At 45.8% G+C, this 13,018-nt stretch overlaps 2 protein-coding genes across 3 annotated transcripts in view; one reads left to right on the plus strand and one right to left on the minus strand.

Moving 5' to 3' along the window:
* LOC141571779 (uncharacterized) overlaps positions 1 to 3,689 on the plus strand; it is a 39,174-nt gene extending 35,485 nt beyond the window's left edge. The window contains exon 12 of the mRNA XM_074333921.1: positions 18 to 3,689. Within this exon, the coding sequence (XP_074190022.1) occupies positions 18 to 215 (198 nt within the window). The 3' untranslated portion in view covers positions 216 to 3,689. The remainder of the gene's footprint in view (positions 1 to 17) is intronic.
* ZC3H6 (zinc finger CCCH-type containing 6) overlaps positions 3,683 to 13,018 on the minus strand; it is a 63,455-nt gene continuing 54,119 nt past the window's right edge. For both annotated transcript variants that reach the window (XM_019714518.2, XM_074332491.1), the window contains one exon: positions 3,683 to 12,104. In XM_019714518.2, the coding sequence (XP_019570077.2) occupies positions 10,666 to 12,104 (1,439 nt within the window). In that variant the 3' untranslated portion in view covers positions 3,683 to 10,665. The remainder of the gene's footprint in view (positions 12,105 to 13,018) is intronic.

A 13,018-nucleotide genomic window follows, 5' to 3' on the forward strand; every position in this document is an offset into this window, starting at 1 on the left:
CTGTCTGTCTCCTGCAGGGTTTGAGACACCCGTCCCCTGATCCGGAGGAACCGGACGTCGTTGCCTTGTGCATGCGGTGGAGGCGGAAACTGCTTCGGCACAGGCTTCGGGAAACTCCGAACCTGGACGGTGGCGAGCTGGGCCTGCGCACCACGAGCGCTGACCCCGCCCCCTCAACTCGCGGCCCTGGGGCCCCGGTTCCAGAAGCTGTATGAAAGCTAACAAAAGTTCTCCGAGTCGGACTCTGTGGACGTGGACGCTGGCTACCCATGGGTACCAGCCTGTGGGGACACAGGTGACACGGCGGATTGGAGGGGTGCTCACTGTCATCAGTATCCCATCTTGCCACTGTCTATGCTAGGCCTCGCCCTGTCACTGTCACCCTTCCTGTGCGGTTAGGAGCTCTCCAGCGATGGCACCACCGGAGTTTCAGTGCCACCTTCCTGGAAGCGGGTGGCAGCAAGGAGACTGCTAACACCAGCTCCTGGAACACCCGGCGACACGTCTCAGTGAAGCCTGGGCTCGGTGCAAGCAGCTCACCCCTTGGGACATCTGATGAGCCTCTCTGAGCCAGTGTTCAAATGAAATAGAAACCGGTGCCTCACAGTAAACACCGACCTGTGTTGCCCCACCGGCTGCGCTGACCGCCGGGGTGTGCCACGCTGACCCCTGGGGACTTGCTGGAAGGCAGGCTGACCTTTAGCGTGTCCATGGGCCGCAGAGCTCAGTTCGCACAACTCATAGGCGGAAAGCAGTGGTGTCTATGCCTTTACAGCACTGGCGGGGGGTGGGGGGCGGCTGCAGCTTTGTGTGGGTCCTGGGGTGACCCCGACCACACTTGCTGGCCTCTGGTGCTGTGTCCACACCTGGGTGTGACCCTCTCTTTTTGGCTGGGAAGTGCTCCCAGGGAGCATCAAGCACCCGCCTTCACAGACTTGGCTTCTCCTCAGCTCTTAACAGCTGACGAGCATCAGGGGACCCCTTCCCTGGCTTTCGCTGCGTGGTCACCTCGTGCTGTCAGAGGGCACCATGCCACACAGGAACAGTGAGTGTCCAGAGAATCAGGACGGAGCAAAACTGCTCATTGGCGTGGCTGCCCCACAGGGTGAGGGGGCTTCCCAGAATCTCAGACAGGAACCAGCTGCCACAACCCACTGTCCCCAGAAAACATGTGGGCACCCGTCTCCACTTGCTTGTCTTTTCCTCAGAATTTCCAGGGATGAGAGGAAAAGCTTCCTTCACCCCAGTCCTCTCCTGCCTGGCCCTCTGTGACACTCTGATCATCAACATATTGAAGGGGACAAAGGGACCCAGACAGTCATTTCAAACCAGGCTACTGGACTGCTGCAAAATCCCACTTTTGAGTGTCAAAGCTGAGTGTTACCTTTAGTCCCTTTGTGGTCTTTGTAACAAACAATAATGGTCTCTTCCTCTTTTCTGTCCACAGTCCTAGCTGGATGGATATCACAAGCCAATGAGGCAAATTCACAAACTCAGAAAAACAAGAGAAATTCCATACATGATCTTAAAAACAACACACCTTTTAAAGGTCATTTCCGATGCTCTCGGGGGTGGAGACAGAGCTAGGATGTGGAGAGGCCTCGCTTACCTTTGGGAGAAGCGCAGCTGCAGGTGTTAAGAATATCCGGGTCCTTCCAGAGGTCTGCTGTGCTACTTGCCAAGATCAATGGGAATCGGCTTGTCTTCGGTTATGGCCAATACACCCCTATTGGAATTCTGATTTGCTTTATAGGAACTCCACGGTCTTTCCACTTTCTTGGGTGCCCCCACAATGGCAGTGGTGCCCACATTCACTGCTCTGATCCCACCTCCAGCAGTTGGCTGTCTTGCAGATCCCAGAAAGAGTTATTAGCATTTTTCTCTTACTCTACATACTCAGTGTACAGCGGAAGATAACTGTAAGTGTGTGAGCCTTTCCCAAGCTTTTCTAAGTAGAAACCAATTTATTCAGTCAATAAGTATGTATTGAGCATTGTATTAATGGTGTCCAAGGATGTATTGTAGTGAAAAGAAATGATGTATGTGGACATGTCATGGTGAGTAATAATAGCTACTGCTGGGCGGCATTTGATTCTGGCTGGTCCCCTACTTTAGCTTAAGGTAAAATTGTCACACTTTGCATAAACTCGAGTTTTCTATCCTTTCTAACCTGTGATTACCAGACAAAGAGGGGGATTTACGATCATCTTGTCTGAAGTCCCTTTCAAGAGTAAAAAGAATTTGATTTTAATTCTCCAGATAAAACGAAAGCTTTTTCTGCCTGTAAATACCATGTGTTGAATGGACACGAAGTTTGCTGTTATGTGAGGGAGCCTGTGCAGTGAGTCACCCAAGACGATGCTAATTAGCCTCCTAAGGGGAGGGGTGCAGCCCATTCGCAGGCAGTGAGGGATCAAGGATCTCTTTACCGCCCACTTCACAAAACCCAGACCACGATTCTGTAGCCCCTGAGAAGGGTCTGGGGAGGCTACTGAAAAAAAGTCACTCCCACCTGTGTTTTGTGAAACCTGAGAACACCATGACTTGGGAAGTTGTTGGATGAGCAAATGAAAGGGATTTCGAGGAGAGGCATTTGTGCCAAGGAAGTGAGTTGTCACCAGAGTTGGGGCTCAGTCTTCCGAGGCTGTGCGTGCGAAGGCCAGGGGCTCGGCTGGGCAGGTGTGTGCAAAGCCCAGTGCTGCCGGCGTGCAACCTCATCTCTGACAAGGATGGGAGAGCCAGCTCCTGGGGACAGCCAGTGTCCTGCATCCCGCTGGCGGTTGGGCTGAGATGCCTGTGAACACCCAGCCAGCACACACTGGGGTCTGGCTGTAATTGTTGTGAACACTTGGGGGTGCTGCAACGCTGAGCGGATGGACATGGCATCCGAGGGTGAGGGCAGCAGCACCCCTAGTGTGAAGACCGTGGAGGGGGACACGGCTGGGCCTCTATGTCCATCACGCGTTTCTTCTGTTCCTTGGACTTTCTGTGTTCTGTGCCCTGGATCATGTGATCGTCACCACAGGAGAGTGTGACTTTGCAGTGTGACTTTGCCGTCATCACTCAAGAAACTGTCTGCCTTAACCATCTCTGGAACCCAACACCCAACAGTGGACTCTACGTGCTGAAATCGCGGCAAGTCTCCATTTTGTGATGAGGACGCAACGCCTGGTGACGCCCGGACTTACCTACTGTCATATGGCTTGGGGGACGGACGATGCCAGTTCCCAGGGGACGGAGTGTCCATCACAAAAGCAAGGCTGGGGTGCCCTCACTTGAGACGGAACACATGCGAACGGAAGCAGGAAAACATCTAATGAGGTCCCCTGACCTAGGAGGGAAGCTTGACAATGGCCTTGTGGTTACTCAGGACTGTGGGGGAGGAATGACCAGGCTCTCCCGGTGAGACTCTAATTTGACCCTTAGCCGCACGTTTGCCAGCAGCCTCGGATGCAGACTCTCCAAGAAAACTAAGCTAAGCTAAGGCAAGGTGCTTCCTGGAGGAGGCCGCAGTAGGAGGGGGCCTTGGAGCCGTCTGTCGTTGTGCTACTGCAGCAGTCTCTGTGGCCAAGGGGACAACGAAGGACAAGCTCACTGCCACCCCCTCGTGTGAGTACACCGCTCCCCGTACTGTCTTTCACTGCCAAAGATTTGTTAAAGCAAAGCCATGCGCTGCCAGACAGATATTAGAAACATTTTTATTTAAAGTCAGACATGCAAACATGTCACAGAAAAACAATGACAGGAACTCGCAATAACACAATGTAACTTAGAAAGTGATTAGTCAGCGAGAAAAAATAATAGACGGTCCTGATTTTACCAAGTGATCTGCTTATCCTCACGCAGACTAATTTATTGATTCAGCAAAACAGCCTTTGTTGGAAACTTTTGAACAGTAGAATAACAATTTAGCTAATCTAAGTTGGTATCTCCTAAAACCTCCCAGAGTGAAAACAATCAAGGCAGTATTTCCCTAACATTTGAGGTACAACCTGGGGAACTGAAATAATAAGGCCAGGAAGATCAAGAAAACCCCATCTCATACTGCATAGGTTCATGTGGGTTTCAGCCCACAGGTGGTGCTTGTGGATCTATTGTAAGTCTGGACACAGCTCCCCACTACACACACACACACACACACACACACACACACACACACACAGGCAGCCAGATACACGCGCATACACACACGTATATACACATGCACATGACATCCGAGGACACAAGTGCCACCAGTGTCTTTGCCACGTGCAGGCACAGAAGCCCTAGACTAAGAACACAGTGGCCTAGGCCCTGCCACCCGGGTCTTTGCTGAGCCCTTCCTGTATCCTATGTAGGGGAGCAGTTGGTTTAGGGCAGGGAGTTTAAAGGTTTTTTTAAACTTTGGCAAGTTAAGTGTACAAGTAACTATTTCTTGATTGTCACTTTTATAAGGAAGTATCACTCTACCACTTAAAAGATATTCTAACTTATTTGACTTCCCTCTCAAACATTTGGAGGGCAAACCCCTGTAAAACACAGGTGGACTAGAACTTCTTACCTGTAATACTGTTTTTTTTATTACTTTCCACCTTCTCTATTTAAAAAACATACAAAAGGTAGAGTCTGTCACTGACAACTGACCCCAAGATCTTGCTCGTAATGGAGCTGTGGGAACACGGCTTTAAAAAAAATTGGGCCTTTTTTATTTAATTCCTTTACAATACACTCTATACCATGTTTCCCTGAAAATAAGACCAGGTCTTACATTAAGTTTTGCTCCAAAGGATGCATTAGGGCTTATGTTCAGGGGATGTCATCCTGAAAAATCATGCTAGGGCTTATTTTCCAGTTAGTTCTCATTTTTGGGGAAACATGGTAACAGACCTGATAAAATAGTATCACCTAATGCAACCAGGCACCGATTCCATCAGATGCAGCCAAGAAGTCACGTGGAGGCCGAGACTGGGAAGGGCAGCAATGGAAGAACTAGCAAAGGTCACCAAGAGCACAGATGTGTCATTAGGACCAAGGCCGAGACCAGCCACCCCCTCGTGCTCCCAATTCCTCTGCACGGAATTTCGTGGAAGCTGGACAGTGCAGAGGCTGAGAGGAATAAAATGATTCATTTGAAATTCGCGCTGGGGGAGAGCTCTGCGGACCCCCTGGACCCCCAGAAAGACGCACCAGTGGGTCAGAGCAAACAAACTAAGCCTGGAACACCACTGGAGGCAAAGGGACAAGATGAAGCTGTCCTACTTCGGACACATCGTGACAAGGCCGGGTTCTCCGGGAAAGACAAGAATGCTGGGAAAATGGGAGGCAGAGGGGAGACGAAGGCCAAACGTGAGATGGACTAACTCCATAAAAGAAGCCAGAGGCTGAGACTCCAAGAGCTGAGCGGGGCTGTTGGGGACAGGACACTGTGGACGTCACTCATTTGTGGGGTCACCAGGAGCACAGCCGACTCAATGGCACGTCACACACGGAGAGTAATGAGTCAAGAAGTATGGGGCCTGATAATTCACAAAACTGATTTTTTGGTAAAATGCTACAATTAGCTGTACATTAACTTTTAAAAATAAATTCTAAGTTTAAAAAAGTGAGAGATTCAAGGATGAATAGAGCTATAAAATACTGTTCCAAGAACTCAGTCTTGTTTGAAGAAACAGATGTCCGCTGTGCCCACACGGTTCTGCCTCAAAGGGCAGTGAAAGCCGTGTGAGGACCAAACACAGGACCCACGTTTAGAGTCCAATTCATGACTTGAAGAGTAAATTACTGTTCACGGTGTTAGGGAAAAAAAAAAAGTTAAATGCTACTGGAAACTCACTAGGTTAGGCATATCTTCATAATTTTAGTTGATATCTTGAGAACTGAAAGGTGGAAGTTAGAGAAACACATTTAAAAATAAAAATGTATAACTCTGGTTATACAGTTCTTTCTGTCACAGAAAGAGTCCTTCGTAGATCTATAGGAATAAATCACTGATCTATTCAAACATCTGCAAGGAAGCGGTAAAGATACCTTGTAGGTCTGGAGCATTCTTAAGAGTTACAGATTACTGTAGAAACGTTTAACTCCTAAGTAACGCTGTACCTTCCCAGTGCGCGGCTGATGGGGGAGGGGAGAAGGTAGGGGCCTGTGTCTACAGAAAAAGGTCTTAAGTTATGAACCGTATTTCTTCTAATGCAATCTGTGGCTTTGTCACATCTGACAGCACATGTGAAATCTAAACCTGGATGGATTCAGGGAGCAATCAAGAAGCAGTTAACAAAGCAGCCACTGTGTGCCTAGAGCTAGGCTTCTTGCTATGGGGAAACAGAAAAGTAAGAAGACACATGGGACCTGCTTTAAAAGCACAAAATACAGTTTAAAATGTGCTTTATTAACTTTTATTTAAAAATTAGAAACTCTAAACATTCTGTTGATGTTAATCTAATGTCCTGAGGTCTGTATCCTCTTTTCTTAGGTCTGTATCTTCCTTTCTTGGGGCTATATCCTCCTTTTTCAGGTCTGTATCCTCCTTTCTTAGGTCTGTATCCTTCCTTCTTAGGTCTGTATCCTCTTTTCTTAGGTTTGTAATCCTTCCTTCTTAGGTCTGTATCTTTTCTTCTTAGGTCTATGCCCTTCCTTCTTAGGTCTGTATCCTTCCGCCTTAGGTCTGTATCCTTCCTTCTTAGGTCTGTATCTTTTCTTCTTAGGTCTGTGTCCTTCCTTCTTAGGTCTGTACAATTTTTCTTAGGTCTGTACCCTTCCCAAGAAAGGGAGGCAAATCTGGGCTTTGTTACAACTGGTAGATACTGCTGATAACGTAATATACTCAAAACAAAACCCGAGTGATACAGCAAATGGCAGCTGCAGACACTGGCTCTGCAAATCACATTAAGCTACTTGACAAAAAGGCATTACGTAAATGCTAAATCATGGCACATCAGGGAGGAAAACAGCCTTAAACACTCAGGCCCTGTTTGGTCACATTTTGTCATAGCTTAGATTTCCTAAACCCAGAATTATTTAAACTAAGTTTGCTAATGACTTCTATGTGCTACTAGACTTTGTTTTGAGCATATTAATTACCAAATGCCACCAATCCATTTTTGAAAAGACCATTACAAGCCTTCATTTTAGAAACTGACAGAAAGCCCACCTACTGAATGTTGCAGGGGCCTTGTCAGTGGGCCGCCTGACTGCAGATCCTGTCCGAGGTGTAGCCCCCCAGCCCAGAGCGGGAACTCGGGGAGCATCTCCACCAGAAGACTCTGTGTCGTGCAGATGGAAAGATTTTGACAAACCCTCACATCTAGGCCCCTGGAACTTCCAAATGTCAAGTTGCCATTAACCAAAGGAAAATGATACCTTTATCAAGCAAGTCACTCCCCTAAACTTGCAGAAACATATACCAAGAGATGGGCGTGAGGAGCCATTGTTTCTGAGAGCCCAGGCTCATGCTGAACAAGACGGCCACTCTGCCCACACCACACGCTCGAGCTGAGCACACACACCACATAGCACACACGGTCACAGCACCGTGGGCACCCCACCAATGTCCCACCTACACAGCTCTAAGGAAGGAAGTCCTTTGTCTTCCTGACACACAGTGTGAAAGAAAACTGCTAATGTGATGGGTTAATATTCTCTGGAGCAACTTCTCAGGCAATTCTCCTGTGTCTTCAATGCGTATCATCCGAAACTCCACAAATTTGGTGAAACACACAAACCATATCATGCTCTTTGGGACTTTGTACAACTTCATGCACCCTATTGGGAGTGTCATGATTATGTTTGTGAAAGTCACAAAGCAATTTTATCTTTACAAACACTTTAATAACTCATTCCTTACATCAAATCTGTGGGCAGTCACAAGTACACCCACTTCACAGGGAAGGAACTAGACACTGAGATAAAATGCCTATAAATCCATTCAGAACAAGAATAGGAATTCATGGCCTTCAAACCTCCTGCCCTCATATGTTCGCCTCTCCTCCCTCTCCTGATTAATTCAGCAGAGTGCCATCTGTGAATATGCATACAGGGTTCCTTTAGCAATCAACCATTCTTCCCTTCTTACAAGAAGTAGGACCAGCAAGAAAAACTGAAAGCCCTATACAAGTTAAAAGACAGACAAACCTGAGCAAAGATGATTTCCTAATCAGGCTGCTTTGGCTTAGCCTGACTCTGGGGCTTGGCGCACATGGCTGGGTCACACAGGGGTCCCTGCAGAAGCAGACCTAACTGCTGAGGGGGTCTTTGAATCACTCCAACATTTGGTTCATTTTCAAGGTTCAGAATGAAGTCCTAACTGGGAAAGCTCCAGAGGCAGGAGTATGGAGCAAAAACTAAACAAGACATGGGAAGTTACCACTCAATTCAAATTATGATCACCCGGGAATCCCGTCAACACCCTGCTCTAACCGTGTTCAACACCCACGTGAGCTGGTACGGACAGCTGTCACATCTTCCAGACTCAAGACACAAGTTACACCTGTTACCTGTAAATGTTTGGCTTCTAAGAACAGGGACACACATACTTTTCAGTGTACTAGTGTAAATCAAATTCCATGGATTCTAAAAACACCATTCACTATAAAGAGGAGCTTATTCATTGGGGAAAATGGCTGCTTATTAAATTTTGGTGAGAAAATAGGGAAAAAAAGAGTATTAAAATAATCCAGGTTGACCGGCTATAACAGAATATCCCCTAAAGTTACCTCAATTAAGAAAACATCACAAATAGAAATCATTATTTTAAACATAAATAAAACATTTTCATATAAAATATAGTTAAAATTTTAAAGTTAAGTCCAAACTGTCTTGTGAAATAGCCTCTAGGACACCAGTTGATATAATAGGGACTCAAGAATACAGAGTAAATGAACATATTTTGCATTCATGCTTTTTAAACCTTACATTTTAATTAATCTTTTACTATCTCTCTTAGCGGTAAAAAAAGAGTCTGTTAAGAATTTGGATTCCATTTTGATCTCTGACAAATATAGAAAGAAAGATAATCTTTTTTTCTGTCAGTTTTATCCATTTTATTGACTTTTCAATGAACAATAAAATTTGTTTGGACAGCAAATCAGAAAATACTTTCTATGGTGGCTTTAAACTGCATTTGTAATCTCAAAATGATATCCAGAGCCATTTTAGGGAACAATGTAACCAAAGCAGAAATAGCAGGCCTTCCCAGTCCCTCCAGCCCCACGGATGTCGGTGGGCAGAGGCGTTCCCCTAACTGCAGCCCCACGGACCTGCGCACACAGCAAGACGGTAAAGGGATAAGCAAGCGGAAAGGGTGGCACTGACCTTAAACCACACGCCATCTGAGTGTCGGGTTCCCACAGAAACACTTTGCTCTGTATTTTTGACATCACTTCTCAAGGGTATTTGTTTTCATCCAAGGACTTTTTTCCTGCACTTTCATTATCTTTTATGATGAAAGGCTCCTTTTCAAATTACTGGAATTGTTACCAAAAATACTGCCGTAAGCTCCAGCTCAAGACATGAATGTCACTGTAATACTTAGTTTCTGTTATAAATAATAAATGTATAAAACAAATAGGGCTATTATTTTATACTGCAATAAATACACAAGAATGAATATACATTATTTTTCATAAAAATACAATTTATAACCAATTTAGGCGATTTCCAAACTATGAGAACATGAAATCCTTCCTGTCATAGCACACCAGTCACATGGGATCTGGGAGTTTCTTTATTGGTAGGCACACAGCTGAATATACCATCTCTGTGTTTTCCTCCTATTTAAGAAAAAATATGGAACCTGCACATTTAAAACATTATCAATGCAGTAATCAGTACAGACTCTCACGGGATCTTTTCAAATTTTGTTAAGAATTGCTACGGTCAGGATGAATACAATTATTGCAGCTACATCATTTGAAAAAATAATATAAATTATGGTGCTAAAGACAAAAAACATCACAACACACAAACATCACAATGTGACAGCAGTTAACTCACAACTATTTAATAGGAAAAATTAAATTTAAAAAGTTATGTTAGAGGACTTGGGAAGTTTTCACTTTAGCAAAACAATCTATGTATCTCCAACTTCTATGAGACAGTAAAATACTTTTAAAAGATTTGACATTTAAATGCTTCATTTACACAAATAATATCGCCCACACTAATAAAAGTGATGCCTTAAACATGAACTGCTCTGCTAATTGTGATTAAAAAATGCTTTCTTTACTTCATTTTACATTTTAGCTAGCTGTTAGCATTCCATATTAATCAGATATGTATTGACAAATAGAGAGGATCCCAGTCAAAATATTGTTTCCCAAAAGGTACATATTGCTCGAAACTACAACCATATAAAAGTGGTAATCAGTTATCCAAATTATGAAAGACAACTGGCAGATATTCAGGTGGAGTTGAGTTCATGATGGTTTATTTACAACAGAAGTACTTTTACTGAAGCTAACATGATCTATTAGTTTCTATGTCTATTACTACAGTCTCTTTTAAAGTTATAAAAATATTATATAAAATGCCACAGGCTTTAGAGGATATAACTTCATGTGGTTCTGATACTAGCAGCTGAAAAGTGTTTATAATTTAAAAATAAATAAACTATAGAGGTAAACCAGTTACAAAACAGCAGAGGACTGCAATAGTCACAAGACTGAAAAGAACTGCCTAATTACACGATAGCTAGCAAAATGGTGAAGCAGTTGGGTCAAAAGTTTTAAAAACCTCTCTCAGAGACTTGTCATCTGTTTCCCTACTGGGGCCATCATCGGGGGTGGGGCTCAGCTGTCCCGGCTGCTGTGACTGCCTTGGGTCGCTATACTGGGGTCTAATCAAGCCTGTCAGTGCCTGAACAGGGAGACTGTGCAGTGCAGGGCCCTGGCCAGCACAGGCGCTCCCGGGGGCATCTGCCTGTGGGTCAGCGGGCCCATCGACAGTGTCTTCTGTGTCCGGAGTGCTTTTCTGTGGCAGGACTGCCTCCCCAGAAGAAGGCTCCTTTCTGTCACTACTTCCTGTCTTGTGGTTCTCCGCAGTCCCTGCTGCTGGCTCTGATGTAGGTGACGCAGCCTGCTCCCTACGGTCATACAAACCAGTGCCACTGAGAGCTGAACAGGGAGGCCCCAGTGGAAGGGCAGCTGAAGCAGGCTGTTTAGGGGTACACGGAGGCCCAGCCCCGGGCCCAGAGCTGCTGCTCCCCATCCCTGAGGGCTGCGAGGCTGAGTGAGGCCCAGGCCCACTCTGTGACATGTGTGACTGTTTCACGACCGCCTGCTGAGCCGCCCTGCTGTGCAGCCTGTGAAGTCTGGGATCACATTTTCTTTGCAGCCGAGGGTCTCCTAATTTACTTGGACTGTGCAAGTCCCCACACTGCTCCGGGTGGCCCTCTCTGTTGGCTGTGTTAGTTTTGGCTTTGGCTGCTAATTTTGAATCGACGGGCACTGAGCTGGGGTGAAGATCGCGTTTCACATCCCACAACTTACTGAGCCTTTGGTCAGCGATAAGTGGGGGCAGAGGTAAACTGATCGACGACACGGGGTCAGGCTTAGGCAAAGGGACTGGGAGCAAGTCTTCTGGAGCCCACACGATGTGTTTTGCGAAGTTGGGCTTGGTAAGGATAATGTCCATTTTAATGTGACTGAACTGTCTCAGCTGTGATCTTGGATCCTGGAGCACGACACTGGGGGAAGCGTCCAGAGGTATCAAGGAAGCCTTTTCTCTCAGCTCTCTTTCCATGTCCTCCTCCTCCTCATCTCCTCTCCTGTGTTTGACGTCAGCGCCAGCATCTGCGTGACGTAAACCACACTTTGCTGCGCCAGCGGAGGGGCCAACATGCCCACTCCCATCACCTCTCAGCCTTCTGGGGTCCCATGCCAGCCTGAGACCCCGGGCAGCAGACTCAGACTTTCTACCATCGTGCCTTGGGACAGTCCTAAGTCGAGGGTCAACGACCTGGCTCCCTTTACTCTTCTCTTTAGCAAGTCTCGGGTCAGCAGGGGTACTGGATTCTGAGGAAGGCTGCTGATTCCTTAAAGTTTCTGTCTGTTTCTGCAGTGTTTTCAGGATTGACTTGACACTGCTTCCTTCTTCCTCTTCACTACTGGAATACCAGTTAACAGTATCATCTAAATGCAGACAAACACTTATTATAAAAAATGAAGCATTCATATTAGACCTTAATTAAGATAAAAAACACATACTATTGCTGAAATAAGTGAGGTCTAACTTCAAGAAAGTGCATCATGGAAGTACCAGTTTCAACACCAGAACAAGGTAAGATGTCAGGTATTGTAACGATCAGTTCTGTCACTATACTCCATAAAGAGCGAGCTGTGACATTAGAACATGTGCCATGTCCTTACAGCCAGAGAAAGTCTGGGCTTTTCATTCCAACGGGTCCAAGGGAACTCACGGTGTGTGTGACATGCCAGGGAGTGGGGTGGGGGTGGGGAGATATTCTGTGGAAAGAACACTAATGCTTTGCATCTCTTTAAGCCAAGCAATCCTTAAACTCTGGATTTATCAATGCAGCAGGGAGAGATATGAAAAAATATTTGGAAAGAAAACAGAACACTGATAATATATATGGTTGAGGAAGCACAGGAACTGAGCAAATGAGGGGCAAGGCGGAGGCTTTTGTGTTTATACTTTACTACATTTTTAGATGTTTGATCTATGTGAATATATCAGCTACCCAAACATTAAATTAAAAATAACAAATAAGAGGAACATTCTTGAGTTTATATACTTGTCCTTCCTGAGAACACTCTGGGGCTTACTCCCGAAGCCCACTTAACCCTCCCTCGTGTGTTAGACACGAAGTTGTGCTTAACTACCAGAGGCCTACTCTGTCGTGAGCAGGAGGATTAGAGCGTGATTACTCTCCATTCAGACACACAAGGGCTGGCTGACTTTCCTCCACCTTAGAATAGCCCGGATTGACAGAGACTATCATCATCTCATTTTAACTCCTCGCACTGCTCACTAATGTGTTTCTGCTACATGGAACTTGTGTTACACACTTAGCTTGTACAGAGCA

Source organism: Rhinolophus sinicus, linkage group LG05 (genome assembly GCF_036562045.2).
Source record: "Rhinolophus sinicus isolate RSC01 linkage group LG05, ASM3656204v1, whole genome shotgun sequence".
In the NCBI taxonomy this organism is placed as follows: domain Eukaryota; kingdom Metazoa; phylum Chordata; class Mammalia; order Chiroptera; family Rhinolophidae; genus Rhinolophus; species Rhinolophus sinicus.